This window comes from Dreissena polymorpha, chromosome 6 (assembly GCF_020536995.1).
Source record: "Dreissena polymorpha isolate Duluth1 chromosome 6, UMN_Dpol_1.0, whole genome shotgun sequence".
In the NCBI taxonomy this organism is placed as follows: domain Eukaryota; kingdom Metazoa; phylum Mollusca; class Bivalvia; order Myida; family Dreissenidae; genus Dreissena; species Dreissena polymorpha.
Window position 1 is genome coordinate 51,381,838 of NC_068360.1, and position 19,224 is coordinate 51,401,061.

At 34.8% G+C, this 19,224-nt stretch overlaps 3 protein-coding genes across 3 annotated transcripts; 2 read left to right on the top strand and 1 right to left on the bottom strand.

Annotated features, from left to right (window-relative positions):
• Nucleotides 1-4,238: 4,238 nt before the first annotated feature.
• LOC127833358 (cytochrome b5-like) lies at nt 4,239-7,645 on the bottom strand. Its single transcript, XM_052358554.1, has 3 exons — nt 7,407-7,645; nt 5,088-5,237; nt 4,239-4,683 (listed from the first exon to the last, which is right to left on the bottom strand). The coding sequence occupies exons 1-3, from the start codon at nt 7,482-7,484 to the stop codon at nt 4,486-4,488; spliced, it is 426 nt and encodes a 141-aa protein (XP_052214514.1). The 5' UTR covers nt 7,485-7,645; the 3' UTR covers nt 4,239-4,485.
• A 2,124-nt stretch (nt 7,646-9,769) lies between these two features.
• LOC127835674 (sortilin-related receptor-like) lies at nt 9,770-11,916 on the top strand. The gene is made up of 4 exons (XM_052362112.1): nt 9,770-9,949; nt 10,406-10,663; nt 10,945-11,088; nt 11,534-11,916. Exons 1-4 carry the CDS (start codon nt 9,838-9,840, stop codon nt 11,914-11,916), a joined length of 897 nt encoding a protein of 298 aa, XP_052218072.1. The 5' UTR covers nt 9,770-9,837.
• Nucleotides 11,917-15,047: 3,131 nt separating this feature from the next.
• LOC127836451 (uncharacterized) lies at nt 15,048-17,102 on the top strand. Its single transcript, XM_052363095.1, has 4 exons — nt 15,048-15,219; nt 15,404-15,661; nt 15,927-16,070; nt 16,665-17,102. The coding sequence occupies exons 1-4, from the start codon at nt 15,108-15,110 to the stop codon at nt 17,045-17,047; spliced, it is 897 nt and encodes a 298-aa protein (XP_052219055.1). The 5' UTR covers nt 15,048-15,107; the 3' UTR covers nt 17,048-17,102.
• The last annotated feature ends 2,122 nt before the right edge of the window (nt 17,103-19,224 follow it).

Genomic DNA, 19,224 nt, shown 5'->3' on the forward strand with positions numbered 1-19,224 from the left:
ACACTACGAAGGTAGATTTGTCATTCACAATGTCTAAAATCGATAGAATATGTTTGTGCAGCAGTTATTTAGCAACAATATTGCTTTAAAAGAATAAATAGCAGCAGTATTGCAAATTGAAAAGAGTAAAAAGGCAAAATAAGGTGTATGCCTTTCAAAGTCCCATAACTCTGTAAAGCCCCAACAGAATTTTGCAAACTTTTGCCATGGAATGCCAACTACATAGAGGTTTAAGAAAAACATAACCTTTAAAATTCACCCTGGGGGAGCAGGGTCATAATGCAGCTTTATAAGTTGTTTTTTTTGTACAACATAGTACGTTGATACGCATTTGGTACACTATATTAAGAAGTTTTTAATTGGCACCCACACAAACGGTGGCACATGATGTGTTTCAATTTGTAACACTTGCCGGTAAGCAGGAGCATAAAGCTGTCGATAATTGAATAGTGGATTGATACTAATGAAATAATTATCGATTGAAGCCGTTGTCTATTACCGAACAACAGAACAAGAACAGAACAAATATTTTATTCAGTTAAGCATATTGTAGTTCATTGTGATAACAAGTTTATATGATTACAAATTTCTATACATGCGTGAAATAATGGGTAGTTTATACATTTATAATGAGCGAACATGCGAATAACATCATATTCATATAAAATATACTACACTGTCCATGTAGTGAGTTTATAAACAACAACAACAATATTTATTCAGCAGTAAAGCTTAAACAAGCTCATAGCCTTAATTATATAAACAACATGCAGGCCCGTTACCAGGCCATGGGCCCAGGAACCCGGCCCCCCCCCCCAGACGGCTGTCGAATTATGATTTTTTTTTAATAATTGGTCCACTGCAATTTTTTCTCTCGTGAAAGGGCCCACGGTACACTTTCACTCAATACAAAAGAGCAGCTATGTTTTATTGTCCCTGATAAACAAGGGGATTAGCGCTCGTCATTGGAGATAAGCCCCTAGGCAATGTTTTCTTATCGCCTTGTACACACATCCGCGATCAGTCCCCCATTGTGATCCTGAATGCTTCATCTATTGATGGTTGATGTTATATGTATTTTGACTAGTCAAGGAAAGAATAGCAGCGAATGGAAGCAACTGCTACAGGAGGTCGTAGACTATGGCCTGATAATTGCTGACGCAAGTTTTTTCTCCTTCTTTGAGAAGGCCCTTACCCCTAGACATATTTTTCCCCTCTAAAAGTTTGATTTTTTTGAAACCTTTAATTGGGCATTTTCAGGTCCCAATTGGGAATAATATATACCGTAATTACTCTATGTTTTCGGACACTTAAAAATAATAAAGAAAATTCGTGTCCGAACACTTAGATAAGAAAAATATTAACAAAATTTTGAGACATAAATAACGAACGAAAACTCGTGTGTCCGAAAATAAAGAGTCACGAAAAATAATTATTTTTGCTAAAAAAGGGGGAGTCCGAAAACTTAGAGTGTCCGAAAACATAGAGTAATTACGGTACTTTTTGTACTTTGGGAATGGGGCCCTGGATTTGAACGGGTACAAAATTACTGACAAAGCTATTAAAACTTAGTATTTATAAGTTTTGAAAGGAAATCACTGAAAAAGGCTACGAAGAGATAGTTAACATGTTTGTTGAAAAGAAAAACAGATTCATAAATTTGCCGAGCAACAGATAAGAATTTAGCAGAATTCAGTATTTAAAATAATTGAGTACCGAGAATTGAGTAATGTCAACTTCTAAATTAATGGTTAATTGGTAAAAAAAATAAGTAAAATTGAAACAACAAATCGATCTCATTATATAAGTTAACCTGATCAAGTGTATAAAAATATTGTATAATTAAATTATTTTTTGCCTTGAATTTGTTTGAAAACAGTAAAATATGTTAAATTGATTATTTAAGACTTTCATTATTTCACCCAAAAAATAGGCGTTTCGCACATTTTTTCCCCTAAAAAGGCAAGGTCTTTCCCAAAATCAGATAAAAAAAGCTGTGACGTTATTAATTTGTGAAAAAAATGGTGGAAGCAATAAGAGAGGTGATAAGGATAATCGTCATTAGTTTAAACCTGTAAGTTTCAGAAATCTTAAACCTTTAATATTATTGTGAATTCACACCAATGTTTAAAGCTTAAGAATTCCGAAAGGTGCTAATTTACTTGTTATATTCAATGAATTTTTATCACAAAATAAGGATTTATAAGCATTAAAATTCACCTTACAAAGTGCCAAATTCCAAAAAATAAATAAATATATATATATAGGGAGGGGGGGGGCCCTCCCTGGTTGGGCCCCCCCCCCCCCCAGTAAACCGTTTTTATTTACATCGCAAACGTTATCATCCTAAAAGATGCAGGTTAATGTTTGTATGTTAAACGAAACTATCGTTATATGATAAAATAACACTGAATAAGAACTTCAAGATATATTACAATACAAAGTTGAACACACAACGATTGCATATATGTTTGAATTATTTGCAGTGAATAGAACAATACTGTACATATGCACGTGTGCATGTATATTAACTCAGGCAAATAACATACTTTTCAGGGAACAACGTAGCTGCAAATATGAATTGTTCTGTTAATAAACGCGATATCAACAATAGTTAAACAGATAAAATACGTTTTTTGTAAGATATTACCGGTAATTGTACAATAATAATGATAATAATAATTAAAATAATAATTAAAAATAACAATAATAAATTATAAAAATTAGCACACAGGTAACACATTTATCGTATCTGGTGTCATCTCAAACGGTGGACGTGTCGTTTTGTACCTGCGATCTTGCTGAAAGAAAACAATCGATCGTTATTTTGTTACATCTTTCCGACCTAAAAGAGAAACAAAACACCACTAACATGTAACCGTTAACTTATTCTACTACGACTTGCGAGTTGTTTTTCTGCAGGCAAAGAAGACAAATCAGTGCGGAATATTTTACAAAAAGAAGCATTTAACTGTGAAAGAAGTTCCGACAATTAAAGAAATTATATATATCTAGTAAAATGCGGCGGATAAACGCGATCAAGCAAGTATTATCTCTTTAACATAAACATTGGTATAACTGATTCAAGCGGATAATTAATGAACGTATGCAAGGTTTTTCGTGCTCGTGACAGCAATAATCAAGTCGCCAATGCGATAAAAACCCTTCCAAGTTACTCGCCCATTCTATAACACACATACTATAATGTAACTGAACTAACACGCTTATTAGATCCATTTCGTCGATGTCATAATAAAATGCATCCGCACCGAACTAACCCGCCAATGCTATTATACCACGAGAATGTATTAGAACAATTCACCGCGCACTTGCCTGAACACATTCGCCAACCCATTATCGCAATTATATATGCTTCACCAAACTCGCCAATGCTATTATTACACGAGTATTTGTTGAGCTATTCACCGCGCACTTGCCTTTAGGTCATAATACACCAAATAGTTTCCCTATATTATTCAATGTAAAAGCGACAACTTTGAGCGAAAATAAATGCAACATTTTGCACATAGAGACCCCCATAACCATACCTTTTCTTAAAGGCCATTCTAAGCGGAATCGATTTATGCAATAAAAAAGATATGTCATGTACAATGCAAGAAAGAACTTGACACAAATCAAAATCGACTGTTTTTGCAACTTTTTTTTTCGGCCGTTTCTTAGTGGAATGTAACCTTTTCTAGTGCAATGGTTTACTATAGTCTTCAAGTGTATCATATTTCAGGGATTCAGTAGTGAACACCTATTCATGCCCTACCATTATCTCCGCAAGATAACACCTGAATAATGGTAAAAAGTGTAAAACATGCCTTCCTGTCAACTATGATATTTTTTTAGAGAGTACAGCCCTACATGAAGCGATCATTTAGTGTATTGTAACCTGAACGCATTCGTCGCCAAGCCATTATCGCTATCATATTTGCTTGAAACAACTCGCCGATTCTAGTATTACACGAGTATTTATTATAGCTATTCACCGTGCACTTGCCTAGACACATTCGACAAACCATTATCGCTCTCATATATTCTTGAACAAACTCGCCAATTCAATTTTAGAATGCATACTTGACTGAAAAAACTAGCAAGTGCCATAATGGCACGTATTTGTGTGCTCTTCATGTATTTGCCTAAACTTAGTCGCCATAGCTGGTGCTCCATTCATCGCACACACTTGCGTGCATCAACTCGCCGGTGCCATTAAAGCTTACATATTTGCCTTAACAAACTCGACAGTCTCAGTACAGAATGTATACTTGCTTGAACTAACTAGCCAGTGCCGTTATAGAACTCAAACTAGCTTAACCACATAATCGATGACATAATAGCACGCATATGTGCATTAACCAACTCGCCTGTGACATAATAACACGCTTACTTTCCATAACCAAGTCGACATTTTAACCGATTACTTGCCTGCACCAACTCGCCATGGTCGATAAAGAACGCGTTTTTACTTTAACTAACTCGTCATTGGCGTGAAAGCCCGCATAGAACCAATAAGCCGTTTCCATTATGATTTATTGCACGCGTACTTGCCTGAACCAACTCGCCTATGCAGTATTTCGCCATCGTGTCGACCGCAGACGCGGAGTGGCCCTTTGACTGGAATGAAATGGTCGCGTCCGATCCTGCGTTCTCCAGAATTATTTCCTCGCCTCCTGGATGCTGGGAAAGTTAAGAAATAAGCGAAATAATTTTACAATAATATTTTGTTGAGTAGAATGGAAAATATGGCGTCTGTAATAAATAAATCGCTCACACAAAACTCATTTTTACGATCATGCATTTAAAATATTAAGATAGTAAGCAGAAAAACACCACGGGTCCAAAACTAACATTGTGTGGATATACTGAGCAATTAAGAGCGGTTTCGCTCGTTAATTGCCATAAACAATAATCAACATTCAAATCTACCATTTATGACATAAGCGAAAACCATTTCTTGTTAACATATGTACTGCAAAACGAATTGCACTTAATTCGTCTGCCAGAATCAATTGAGTAAATGAATAAACTAGCATATATATTGTATCGTATGTAAAATAAATAAACTAGCATTTATAGTGTACCGTATGCAAAAAGTCCGTGACGTCATATACTTTATCGGCAATCACAATCCAACATGATGACGCATCGGAGTGAAAGCTGACGTCTTCTAACGTAAACTGACCTACATCGGGAGCTGGTTTTGGTTCAAAAACTGGTTCCACTTCTACTAACTGCAAGGTTGAGAATAAAAATTGGCAATACATTATTTTGAATGCGTACTTGAAAAATTGCACGTCTTAGAAGTATGAGAAGCAAGACTATGCATAATTTCTATTCGATGTGTTACGCACTTTTTTCTGAATGTAAAGTAATATTCCTAAACAGTTATACATACAGATACGTTTTTTTATTTATTGTGTTATCGTGAGTACTTATACTAACTTTCATATGCACATCGATTATTGCACCCTCATATGTAACTAAAATAATAACACATCATTTATAATTCCTTCATTACGTTGTACACAATGATGAGTAATTTAATGCAATTAAATTAAACAACTTAATGTAACATATTTAAAGGACTAAAGGTCAAGATAATTATAGCGGATTACTTAAACAGCTTAAGAGTGATTTTTAATCGGTATTGTCTAAAGTTAACTAATTTAGCTGATCACGTTTTGGTAATAATTCAATAATCGATACCATATTGCTTAATAATGCTCGGTGGAATAACTGTTATACGTTGATTTAAATATATTTTGATACTGTAAAGGGGTGTTGTTGCAGTTTTGCTGATGTTTTTCCATCAAATAGATTTTGTCCGAAATTTATATTTCAGATATATACAAATACTATATGAAAAATGAAATAAAAACATAGGGTCACCGGCATTGTTTTGATTTTATTCAACATTATATGACACGTACTTTTTCAATAAAACTGAAAAATCTCTAATTGCGTTAAAATAATTAATAACCTATGAAATTGGCAACATGTAGATATTATATAAGCTAAGATACATCATAAACCATTTAATTAAACCACACACTACCAATAAAATGGAGTACACAAGTTACATATTAAGAAATTTATTTTTTATAATTTATATGTCAACCAAAAAAACTTCATTTTTTTTACTATTGTAGCCACATAAATGAAATTTAATTTTTTTCTGTCAAATAGAATTCATAAAACACAAATAAAAATAGGGGGTCACCGCACTTTTAACAGAGATTTTTAGTTTTAATTATCCCTACCGTCTAGACGTCATATTTCATAAAATACAGCAATAAGGCATAATCCAAGTACTGGTACATAGATTGTTAGAAATATGCATAAACATTAGAAATTGTTTACAATCTTAACTGGGATCACAACAGCTTACCAAAAGACATTAATAAAAAACAATTTAATCACGAACATAATACCATACAGTATCAAACTCGACCTTAATCATTAATAACTTACATGTTCACAGATTTCTTCATGTTTTGAAATTTGTGTTTAAATGCTTTAAATTGATAAATGTAAACAACAGGACTAAAGAGCTCCAGTATAAAACAAAAATGAAATTAAAGAAAAAAAGTAAAAAAAAGTTAACCCCACCTGGGATCGAACCACTGACAATTATATTATGAACCAACTCGGTCATTTCTGATGATACTTATAACAAAAATATTGAGTTGTGATAATAGCATCATCGGTGTTGCTATAAATATATCCTCGGTTAAATAAACTGCTGCAACACCCCTTAATACTTTCGCTAACGATGTGAAAGATGCAAAACAATTTAAGAAATACGAGAAAATAAACTAATAAGTTAACGTCGCAAATGCGCGAAATTCTGAAAACGAGAGCAAGTGAATAAGTTTATGGGTCGTATTTCAATGCGTTAAGTGAACGATGAAGTTCATGCGGTGACTCCCTGGGCACAAAGGAATCGCTGCATATATGTGAGAAACGACTGTTCGAATCTCGTTCAAAGGACGTAAAGGAATATTATGCTTGTGCTAGTGCTGATGGCGTTGCTTGTGCTCATGATGATAATGATGATGCCAATGATGAAGCCGATGATGCCGATGATGATGCCGATGATACCGATGATAAGGACGATTTCGATGACGACGATGACGATGATGACAATTATGACGACGACGGCGAAACGATTACGACGACGATGATGACGACGATAGTTTGTATAATAATAATAACGATCATTTGTATAATAATAATGATACTAATGATGATAATGGTGGTGGTGGTGGTGGTGGTGATGATGATGATGATGATGATGATGATGATGATGATGATGATGATGATGATGATGATGATGATGATGATGATGATGTGCACATGTGATATTATTGGCACGAAATTGATAAGGTAATGTAACAAACCTTCGACGAGGAATCGAGCAGCGTCTGCACAAATCGCGAGAGCCCTTTCTTGAAATCCACACCTGTAAATCCATCCATTTGCGAAATTCCGAAATTCCAAATGGTGATTTTGAATCAAACACTAAATGAGCTGGTTATATCGGCACAACATACTTCGCCAATTAACTATTATATTTTTGCCATAAATCATTGTTAAATATGTCCGCTATAAAGAAACGATATATTGAATATGTTTGTTATCATAGCTTTTCTTCCAATGTAAGCTTACAGGCTGTTTAATTTGACATGACCGCATTTTGGTGCGATGTGTTTACAGTTTATAAGTGGAACAAAAGGTTTTAAGTTGCGCTTCTTTTGTGGCTTCAGCTATTTAAAGCGGTCACTTATCGCCTGATCATACATTATCCTGAAGAAAAGATAATCGCAGATTAAACAAGTGCTTTAAAGATAACATAATTAGATTGTTACATATTTTTATAAATACACGGGGTTAATTAAAATATTCGATGAGAACTACGCACGCTATTGAGCCAGTTACTGGACTAACCATTGTTTACAGAAAAATCATGATAATTGTATTTGAAAATTAATCGTTTCATTACAGTTATTAATTCCTTTGCTATTTATCATTTACAAGATAATATACATATAAATATTAATAAGTTCATAATTTAAGTAAGAACAAACGGTAATTAACCGAAATCATATCCAGTCTACGCAAATACTGCTACGAATATTGTTTCTTTCATTAGAATATTGAGTCTTAATAAGTAAATGTAGCCATATTGTATAAAAATACTCATTTTGTAAATGAAACATTTTTCAAAGGAAAACGCTTTTCATGCAATGTTTTCGATTGGAATAAGCAAGCTGGGCTCATCACATTTGAATGTGTTCTGCACTAATCCCAATTTCTTAGAAAACTCAACATATTACTGGAAAATATATAGGGTTTCGATAAGCATTTATTTTTTAGCTTAATGATTTCTAACCTAGCTCATGACCATAACGTAATTCTGATAAACAATTTATGTGTCTGGTTTTCATTTGTCAATAACACGAGTTATTGCCAGTTCAAGTGCAAAACGAGCAAAGAATGCGTGGACAAAAATCTTGTCTGCGACGGAAAAGCCGTCTGCCGCTACAAATCAGACGAAAGCGACTGCATCACGTGCTTCGACATGTTAACGTGTAGGAACGGACAGTGCATCAACAAAAATGGTGTCTGCGACGGCCTGAAACAGTGTAACGACGGATCCGACGAAATCGGTTGCCATGGTATCAAGGCTAAACTGGCGATCATTTTGCTCGTGGTCGCCGGACTTGTTTGCATCATAATGCTATGTATTATAATTGCCGTCTGTTGCAGGTTCTACAATTCACGCAATTCCGGTTACAAGCCACTAGCTTAACCGAAGTAGCAATTTTTAGCGACCTTTTTGAAGTTCGCGAAACTATATTAGTCACACCTATTTATTATATTATTTATCTTCTCGTACAGCTGTGGGAAAATTTACTATTTAGTTTATCTTCGTGGATTTATTTCTTATGAAAAGCTAACTTATGAAATTCACTGTGTTTGTTTAGTTTACTCAATAAACTCAATAAACAAGTTATGTAACTGTTTCAATCACACATCATTGTTAAATAATATGTTAGAAGGTGCTATTTAATTTACGGACAAATGCTTATTTGAAACCTCTTTATTGTAATGAAGGGCGGAAAGTGTCATCCCTGATTAGCCTTTGCGGACTGCACAGGCTAATCTGTGACGACACTTTACGCACATACATTAAACCCCCTTTTAACAGAGCATGGCTGATATTTATGTTATTATTATTATACTACCCATCTCTAGATTCCGTCTTCATTCCATTTCCTAAAAACAATCTTTCTTCGCTCTCCTATTCCAGCGCTTTGAATGCTGATTTAGTTAGATACTTATTTTGATTCTGCAAAGCGAGATTTGAAAAATAAAAGCAATTAAGTGTCTTAAACGATAATCGTATTTGACGTTTTACGTTATCAATATGAAAAATATAGAATATATACCTTAAAAAAAGTCAGTAATTTTGTTAACGTAGGAACAGAATATGAAAACAAGAATCGATTCTTATTAATGTATTTAAACGTTAGTGAATATAGAAACAGAAGGATACGTATATCATTTATATAGTTCCGCTCCGCAAACGCAGTAAACGCAAGCAAATTACTGTCATTTTGAAATCGATTGTAACAGTTGGTAATCAACAGCAAAGATATTTAAATTAATGTTGCGAGATATATATGCATGTCCGCGACAATCAATAATTTTCCGCGTTTCATGATGCATATTCTCTAATTTGAATCTGTATTGATTATTCCGGTGTTCGCTCTGAACCAGTTAGGTCGTGGGTTTCATACAGTGTAAACTAATACAAATATTATTTCAATGGAGCTTTGTGTCTGGTCGCTGATTTTAATTTTGACTTTGAGCATACGTCTGCAGAGTGGAGGAGTTTTTGCCCAGGATGATTCAACATGCCTAGCGATGCTCGGAGGCAGTAAGTGGATTTTCATTAACATATATACATGCACACTGAACTTCAGACACAATTATATACTTGAATCTTATTTTTATATTCTTGTGTGTGCTGCAGCTATGGAAATAACATACAACACCGTTCAAAACTTTGATAACGGTCGTAACGTATGTTCATCATCATCATCATCATCATCATCATCATCATCATCATCATCATCATCATCATCATCATCATCATCATCATCATCATCATCATCATCAGCAGCAGCAGCAGCAGCAGCAGCAGCAGCAGTAGCACCATCATCATCATCATCATCATCATCATCATCATTATCATTATCATCATTATTATCATTATCATCATTATTATCATTAATATTATTATTATTATTATTATTATTATTATTATTATTATTATTATTATTTTCTTTCGTTAGATGTGATACTTAAGTCACTGAATTTACATTTATTTAAGTTGACATGACGAAGCACTGCTCGCAGACGAAATCGATCAACGGGTCTTTGGTCATTTCCGTTTCAAGCCATCAGTACAAGGTCATACCGAAATGCCAGAACTGCTCCGTTACCATTGTTACCGCAGACGACAATAATTTGGTCGCCACGCTCTACAAACTTGGGACGGAGATTTCAAACTCCTCTGCTGCTGAATGCGATATAAACAGACTGGATATATTTGACGGGAATTCTTCGGAAATTTCAAAGATTTTATCAGGTCTGGTATATTTTTATATAAATTTTTGCATTTCGTATGTGTCTTGGCAGGTTGAAGACATATATACTGAAACAGGATTTAATATTCATTTAAGTTTGTATTGTTACTTCATATTATTAATACAGAAAGTATTTTTGCGTGAAACACGTGACATCTGGTAAAAAAGCACTGCGACATTCTAACGGAGTTGTTATTCAATAAGAATACTTTACAGAAACTACTTTTTATATCCAGAAGCTAAGTCGAATGGGATTCGCAAACGATTAAAAAGTTCATTTTAGATGAAGTTGGCATCTGCGGCTGTAAACTTCCCGACAATACTGTTTTCAAGTCGTCTGGTAACGCCATCACGGTCCGTCTGCAGACGACATGCGACCAGACGACACACGGCGAGCTGGAACTGGTAGTTACGTCAGTAAAAAGCGGTACGTATTGGACAATCACTGATGTGCGCGCATATCTCCGAAGAAATTACAATTAATAACGTACATACACTATCACATCATTGCTTCAAACGGAGTATTTGGCGTTTTCATATTGCGTACAGTAAAACATTAAATTTTGCTATCACGGATCTCCCGTTTACAAGTTAATAAGTGATTAGATCATTCTGAGAGTTATATGAGTGTATTACAACGTTTCCTTTGATTAAAATTGATTCATATTCCGAACACTTCGCTTTTGTAACTTGGTATTTTAAGTCATTAAAGTAAAGCGCCTTTACTATAGAATCAAACGACGTTTTCTGGATGTAACATGTTTTCCTGTACACGCTTACGTTAGTGCTGTTCTGTTGTTCAAATAGGATTGTTAAAACTAAGAAATCAAATCCATCATTTTCAAACCAAAATATGTCTCTTATTGTCTCAGAACTGTTCAACCACACGGACTGCGCGGGCCAGTTCAAGTGCAAAACGAGCGGCGAATGCGTGGACAAATATCTCGTCTGCGACGGAAAAGCCGGCTGCCGCGACGAATCAGACGAGAACGACTGCAAGATGAAAAACATCACGTGCCTCGACATGTTCACGTGCAAGAGCGGCCAGTGCATAAACAAAAATGGCGTATGCGACGGCAATGATCAGTGTCACGACGGATCCGACGAAATCGGTTGCCATAGAATCAAGGCGAATCTGGCGATCATTTTGCTCGGGGTCGCTGCAATTATTTGCCTGATCATGCTCTTCATAACGATTGCTGTCGGTTGCAAGTTCTACACTGCGCGCAAATCCGAGTACAAGCAATTTACATAGCCAAAGTTACTATGTTTATGCGAACTTCTTTGAAGTCAGTGAATATCCAGATTTAATAAATCGATAACAATTCATTATATAAGTCACTTTTATTTATTATATAACTTTTATATAATGTATCTTCCCGAACCGTTATACGAAACGATGATTATGTACATTTCGAAGAGTTCGATGCAACAGCGGCAGGCCTATTTATTATTCAGTATGACGGCATTCACGGGGACTTCGTGGATTTAGTTCTAATTTAAATAATATATTATGTTTGTTTGTCATCTTTTGTGATCTCATAAAACTCAAGAATTTTTTTATTAAATTGTCTCAAGAACAAAACACTGTTAAAGATAACTATTAAAATACTTGCTTTACAACTTTCGCTACAAGCGGCGTATCGTAGGTTGACGATTAAATTAGCAAATCCAGTAAAATTACAGACTGTTATTGTCAATTAATTATTGCATATTGTGTTGAAATCATTGTCACAAAAACAAGTTCAAAATAACTTAACATAATTGTGGACTTGATGGACAACTAATGAAGGACAACTAATAATATATGGCGGAAAACAGGTGTAATTAAATTCGCGTTAATCCCATTTGCTCAAACATTATCGAGACTTTTCCTCTCCAACTTATTACGAATCATGCTACTTTCCATGTCAATATACTAGACATACATCCGGCCCTAATCGCGTTCTCAACAAACCATTTAAACATGCTGATTTCTACATTAAATATTCTTGAGAGGATATATCCCCCCACCCCCACACACACACTAATGTACACGAACGTCAACATTAAAGTGAAATTTCTGTATGAAAATCAAATGTGCATTTAATCGCAGGCACATAAATTACTGAATCATTATTAAAAAAATGGATTTTGTTTAAACTAAACGATTCCCACATTTTAGCAAACCACAAATGTTACATATTATCTCATATTGCCGACGGTGACCGGTTGTCTTAGGTGTATGTCGTACGGCGACTCGCCGACTTTATGCTCCAATTATAAAACGACCACAATAGTATAGCACAATCAAACAAAGATACACAAAATATATATCTAATAAATCAAACTCTCAAACCACAATACAAGCATAGAGCAGGATGATTTCGTCGACCGGTTGACTTATGTGTATGCCGTACATCGCCTCACCGACGTCATGTTCTATTTCTTAAACCACTTTAGCAAGGCATTGGATTTAGGTATATCAAGGCCGAATCCACTGTCACAAATGTCTTGCTTTCAACATAAAATTATGTCTAAAACAAATACAAAAGTAAACAACACCTCTTTCCATACCATACAAATCATCTAAAAAACACTAAAATGACGGAAGGGTATATTTTCTGAAATACGAATACCGATTGCCGTACTCCCACCATGGATGTTCTCTACTCTATCTTTATAACAAAAAAGCTGTTTTAAAATGATTTCTCGGATTAATTCAAACATGCAAACTTCCACATGAGTACGTTAACCATTCGGCTGTTTATTGACTTGTTTATGACAATTACGTACGTGCAATCTCTTCACCTATACACGCCGTGATGGCATTTATGGTCAAGAACAAACAAATAACTGGTAGACGATGATTGTCGGCCGATAAACATGATTTGTTACCGGTATTCAAGATGGATATATTGTATAAAAGTATTAAGTCAGAAAAACACATATATCACCAACGTAGATTAGTATATTACATGAATTCTAAAAGGCATATCGACTGGTATTTACAAAGATGACTGTAAATCGATTATACGCATTACTTTTTGTGCTATCTATAATATATAAAAAAACTTTTCATGTTTTGTATTTGTGTGAAAAACAACAAACACACTGTAATGTGCGGCAACTTCGACTTATTCCATACACGTGGAAACGACAGCAATGTCAATGTGCCCAGTATAAATACATGTATAAGTTTGAAATGAGAGCGATTTACTCATCGTATATCTATTCCACTACACATACTTTAAGACATAACTAGTGCCTGTCGCAATGGGGTCGAAGGATATTCTCACAATGTCGAATGTCGTTATACGTATAAAATTTGTATATAATGTATCATTAACCTAGGGGTTAAGCATAGATATTTTGGGGCATAAGATGCTATAAATCGCAATCGAAGTAACCTTTTAATTAATGGAACTACTATGAACACACGTTTCTACCAATTCGTCTAAGGGAAGGAACAACACGTGTTACAATGAACTATAATTATAGTATAAATGTTTACCAAAAAAGATGTTCGTGAAAATAAAATGGAAAACAAACTGTTACTCTTTATATTTTTGATGAGGCTGAGGTTAAAGGTAACACAAATTGAAACAACAACTTACCGTATAAATGTATCAGCAATCACCAGAATGGGATTTAACAAGTTTTATTAATTTTAAAATATGACAAAATAGCTTAAATTCATTTGCCACGATTGGAAAGCCTGTGCAATATGCGGCTCATGCATATGTTTACAATGATATTGAAGGCAATATATGAAATGTTCAACTATTAAAAATTCTGTGTGGTGTTAATAAATTGCATAACACTAAATTTCAATTACTTCAAAATATTTATAAAAACATGTGCATGCCAAATAAAAGAATACGTATTGTAGAAACGAACGAGATATGTTTTATTGATAGTTTTATAATCGGTAAAACATGATTTTATCTGCGCTTTAGACTTTTGCTAAGAACGAGATATAAATTTAATTTATATAAACCACTATGTGACGTTTGGTTTGATAGTAGCACTTTCTCAGACATAACACGTTATAACATACGGTTACATCTCAATATCAAATCACGAACACATTTAGATTTGGCATACCATACATTTAGCACACATTTATTGCGTTAACAACTGAATTGTCGGTAATTATTCGTTATTAACCAATGTGTTTCACAACGGCTCGCAGATAAATGCGTATAACAATTACAACGTTCCGGTGCGCCAACAAAGCAAACTGAAACAAGAGATTGTTATTTCGGAACTGATTGTTGGTAATCGTCAGAAAATATCTTTAAAATAATATGCAAATATATGTAAATAATCTCGTCAAATTCAGATTTTGCCGCATTTACATGTTTACACTCTTATTAGTATGCCAAAACTGTATTGCCAGTTCAGGCGTGTGCTGAGAACCATTTAGACCTAGGATTTTATATATTGTTAAAACATATTATTTTAATGGAGCTTTCTGTTTGGTCGCTTATTTTGATATTTACTTTGAGCATGTGTCTGCAGAGTGGACGAGTATTTTCCCAGGATGATCCGACATGCCTAGCGATTCTTGAAGGCTGTAAGTGGATTAAAAAGAATATATATATATATGCATGTACACTGTATTTCGCGAATTTATATACTTACATTTAATTGATTTTTAATATTCTTGTTCATGCTGCATATATTGTTTTTATATCATCATCATCATTATTGTAATAAGGAAATGATACTTAACTCACCCTCGTCAATATTCATTTAAGTTGACATCACGAAACACTGCTCGCAGACGAAATCGTTAAACGGGTCTATGGTTATTTCCGTTTCAAGCCATCAGCACAAGATCATACCGAAATGCCAGAACTGCTCCGTTACCATAGTAACCGCAGACGACTGTCTTTTGGTCGCCACTCTCTTCAAACTCGGGACGGAGATTTCAAATTTGTCGTCCGCTGCATGCTATCTCAACAGACTGGATATATTTGACGGGAATTCGTCGGACATTTCGAAGATGTTATCAGGTCGGGTATATTTAAAAAAATATTTGTCTTTGATATGTGTTTTGGCAGGTTGAATATATATGTATTGAGATGGATTTGATATTTATCTAAGTTTGGTATTATTTCTTAATACTATTTGTTCAGAGACTATCCATTGTGCATGAAAGACGTAACATCTGCTAAGGTAGCATTCTATTGGCGCGGTTATTCTATCACTATGTTTTAATAAACTACGTTTTGTTAAGCCTTGTTGCATATGAATAGCAAACGAAAAAATACATTTTAGACAAAGGGGGCATCTGCGGCTGCAAACTTCCCGCCAAAACTGTTTTCACGTCGTCCGGTAACGCCATCACGGTTCGTCTGCAGACGACACGCGACCGGACTACACACGGAGAGTTGGAACTGGTCTTGACGTCTGTGAAAAATGGTACGTATTAGAAAATCACCGATGTGCGCGCATATCTCCTGATAAATTAAAAGCTTTTATTTTCTATTAAGACACAAAGACAGAAAAGTGCATGTTAAATAGCTTTGATTGAAACCCTAACATTCAAGTTTTCGTATTGCGTTGCCTAAAACACTAAATTTTGTCGTAACGGTTGAAACACAGCAAACAGCTGTAGCATGGAACTCTTCGGAATGTGCATGGTCATCGTTAACCAATATCAGAATTGAATGATTATCGAGAGACATGTTTAACAACGTCTTGTTTAAGTGATCTCCCGTGTTACAGCTTAATAAATCATTCTGAGAAGTTATTATATGAGTTGATAACAATATTTTTTTTGATCAAAATTGGTAAATATTCCGCATAATTTGCACGTAAGACTGGGTCTTTTTAAGTCATTTATATTGAGCACATTTGATATGGTATCAAACAACGTTTTCTTGATTTTACATGTTTTACAGGACACGCTACAGTAATGTATGCTCTGGTTTTTTGTTTAAATAGCATAAATTTGTTTTATCTACAAAATCAAAATCATCACTTATCAAACCCAAATATGTCTAATTGTATCAGAATTTTTCCACCGTGCGGACTGCTCGGGCCAGTTCAAGTGCAAAACGAGCGGCGAATGCGTGGACAAAAATCTCATCTGCGACGGAAAAGCCGTATGCCAAGACAAATCAGACGAGAGCAACTGCAAGATGCACAACCTCACATGCTTCGACATGTTGACGTGCATGAATGGACAATGCATCAACAAAAATGGCGTCTGCGATGACCGTGATCAGTGTTACGACGGGTCCGACGAAATCGATTGCCATGGTATCACGACGAACCTAATGCTAATTTTGCTCGGGCTTGCCGGACTTGCTTGCGTCATTATGCTCTGGATTATGATTGTTGTCTGCTGCAGATTTTACTCTGCGCGCAATTCCGCATACAAGCAATTTACATGACGGAAGTCACTATGTTTATCAGAACTATCCTGATTTAATAAATCGATGGCCATTTCTTTGTTTTGGTTGCTTTTATTTATCGTAATATTGTTCTTCCCGTATAGCTGTGCGTAACGACGGTCTCTCACATTCCAAAGAATGCAATGCTACAGCTGTAGGCCTATTTATCATTCAGTATATTTGCATTCACGAAGTCTTAGTGGATTAAGTTGTTGTAAAAAAACTTAAACAATCCATTCTGTTTGTGTGTGATCTCAATAAATTCAAAAATAAATTTATATGCCTTAAGAGCACAACACTGTTACATAGAACTATTAAAATACTTACTTAACAACTTTCACAACTGAATGCAGGGTATGGTAAATTAAGATTAAATGTGCACATGCATTTGATACTCAGACTGTTGTTGTCAAAATACTTTTGCACAATGTTGCACAACAATTGTCACAAAAAAACAAAAAATTCAAAATAACATAAAATATTAGTGGACTCGATGATACGACAACTAAGAGTGATGGTGAAAAACAGCTGTACTTAAGGTCACGAAAATCCCGTTTACTCAAACGCTGGAATAATCCATACTTTCATATGGAAGGGAATGTCCGCAAGTCCATTCAAGTTGCTGAATTACATGTCGGTATATGACACATGCTTTTTGGCATTGTACTATTCGTTACCAACATACTGCAACTTCCGTGCGCCTTTGTGCTTCTTTACATCGCTAGTTACACATACTAGGAACTTCATTGCATTGTCGTTATTTGATTAGTGTAAATGACATATTTTCTAGAATATAAATAAAAATACATCCATTTGGCACCATCCGTATTAAAGGTCTTATCGCTTTATCGTTTGTAATGTGATTAATGTGATTAATTATTATTATTATTATTATTATTATTATTATTATTATTATCATCATTATTATTATAATAATGTCAAGCTTAATGCGAACTAAGATTTCCTGTCAAATTTCCACTGTAGGCTAAATAATTTTATAAAGTCTCTGAATCTTGGCATAATTCGTTTTGTCTGTCGCTATATGAGAGATAGATTTGTTTCCGATCGCCTCCTAGAACAGATATATTCACATCACACTGGAATAGGGTTGTAATAACTAAAAAAAGTAATATCCATATTGTAACAGACATCGACTGACCGCTTCAGTGCCTACGTTCACACGGTGCCTATGCCACGTGACTTCCGGATCTCTGTTGGGATAATAAAGCGCGACCCAGTTATCATTTTTAAGGATCTCTTTTTAAAAAAATAAATATTTCACCATTTTTATTGGAATAAAGGGGAGAGCCCGTTCATTCGTTGAAGTTATCTATAGGTATCATGATCTTTTTAAACAAATAAGTATTTTTTTCAGTAAAGTGCAACCGCGCATTTGTGATATGAAGTCCCCACACTGATCCGACATTTTTCTAACCGTTCAAACGCGCGGTTGCACTTTACACAAAAAATACTTATTTGTTTCAAAAGATCATGATACCTATAGAAAACTCTTACGAATGAGCGGGCTCTCCACTTTATCCCATTAAAAATGGGGAAATATTTAAAAAGAGATCCTTAAAAATGTTCACTAGGTCGCGCTTTATTCTCCCAACTCAGATCCGGAAGTCACGTGGTATAGGCACCGTGGTTATTAACTTCAGCCTTCGACGACTTTCCAAGCATAAATGGGGAACTGAATTAAATTAACACAAGTTTCCTCATGCATGCAGGGATAAAGACAATTAATATTTCAATCCACTTTGCAAATTATACTATCTGCACTCTCTTGACAACAGCTTTATTTTATTGGCAAGTTGAACGTCAATGAAGTTAAGGTTATTTACTCAACACTTTCAAAGGACTATGCTGTTTAAGTAAGTGTTAATGTACCTTCAATGTTCCTGCTGTATGCTTTAAATACTTCAGTGACAATATGTTGGCAGTATTAATTTTTAGAAAATTAAGTTGGAATGAAATAAGATAGACCTGTACAAAAGAAACATCTACTGAAAACAATGACTTACTCTGACGTTATATTTATCCGTCACGACCAGTAAATTCCAAAATATTTCATCATTTCTTACTTTGCGCGGCTGCATTTTAAATTTGCATTAATCCACTTTTTAAACACATTGTAAATCGATACCTGCCTATCCGAAGGTAAAGCCTCGTCATTT

Excerpts from the sequence above, each read along its gene's own strand:
- LOC127833358 (XM_052358554.1), bottom strand. The coding sequence starts at position 7,484 with ATGGATGGATTTACAGGTGTGGATTTCAAGAAAGGGCTCTCGCGATTT. Across the intron at positions 5,238-7,406 it reads TGCTCGATTCCTCGTCGAAG|TTAGTAGAAGTGGAACCAGT; the intron begins GTTTGTTACATT and ends TCAACCTTGCAG. Across the intron at positions 4,684-5,087 it reads TCACGGACTTTTTGCATACG|CATCCAGGAGGCGAGGAAAT; the intron begins GTACACTATAAA and ends TAACTTTCCCAG.
- LOC127835674 (XM_052362112.1), top strand. The coding sequence starts at position 9,838 with ATGGAGCTTTGTGTCTGGTCGCTGATTTTAATTTTGACTTTGAGCATA. Across the intron at positions 9,950-10,405 it reads CCTAGCGATGCTCGGAGGCA|TTGACATGACGAAGCACTGC; the intron begins GTAAGTGGATTT and ends CATTTATTTAAG. Across the intron at positions 11,089-11,533 it reads AGTTACGTCAGTAAAAAGCG|AACTGTTCAACCACACGGAC; the intron begins GTACGTATTGGA and ends TTATTGTCTCAG.
- LOC127836451 (XM_052363095.1), top strand. The coding sequence starts at position 15,108 with ATGGAGCTTTCTGTTTGGTCGCTTATTTTGATATTTACTTTGAGCATG. Across the intron at positions 15,220-15,403 it reads CCTAGCGATTCTTGAAGGCT|TTGACATCACGAAACACTGC; the intron begins GTAAGTGGATTA and ends TATTCATTTAAG. Across the intron at positions 16,071-16,664 it reads CTTGACGTCTGTGAAAAATG|AATTTTTCCACCGTGCGGAC; the intron begins GTACGTATTAGA and ends TAATTGTATCAG.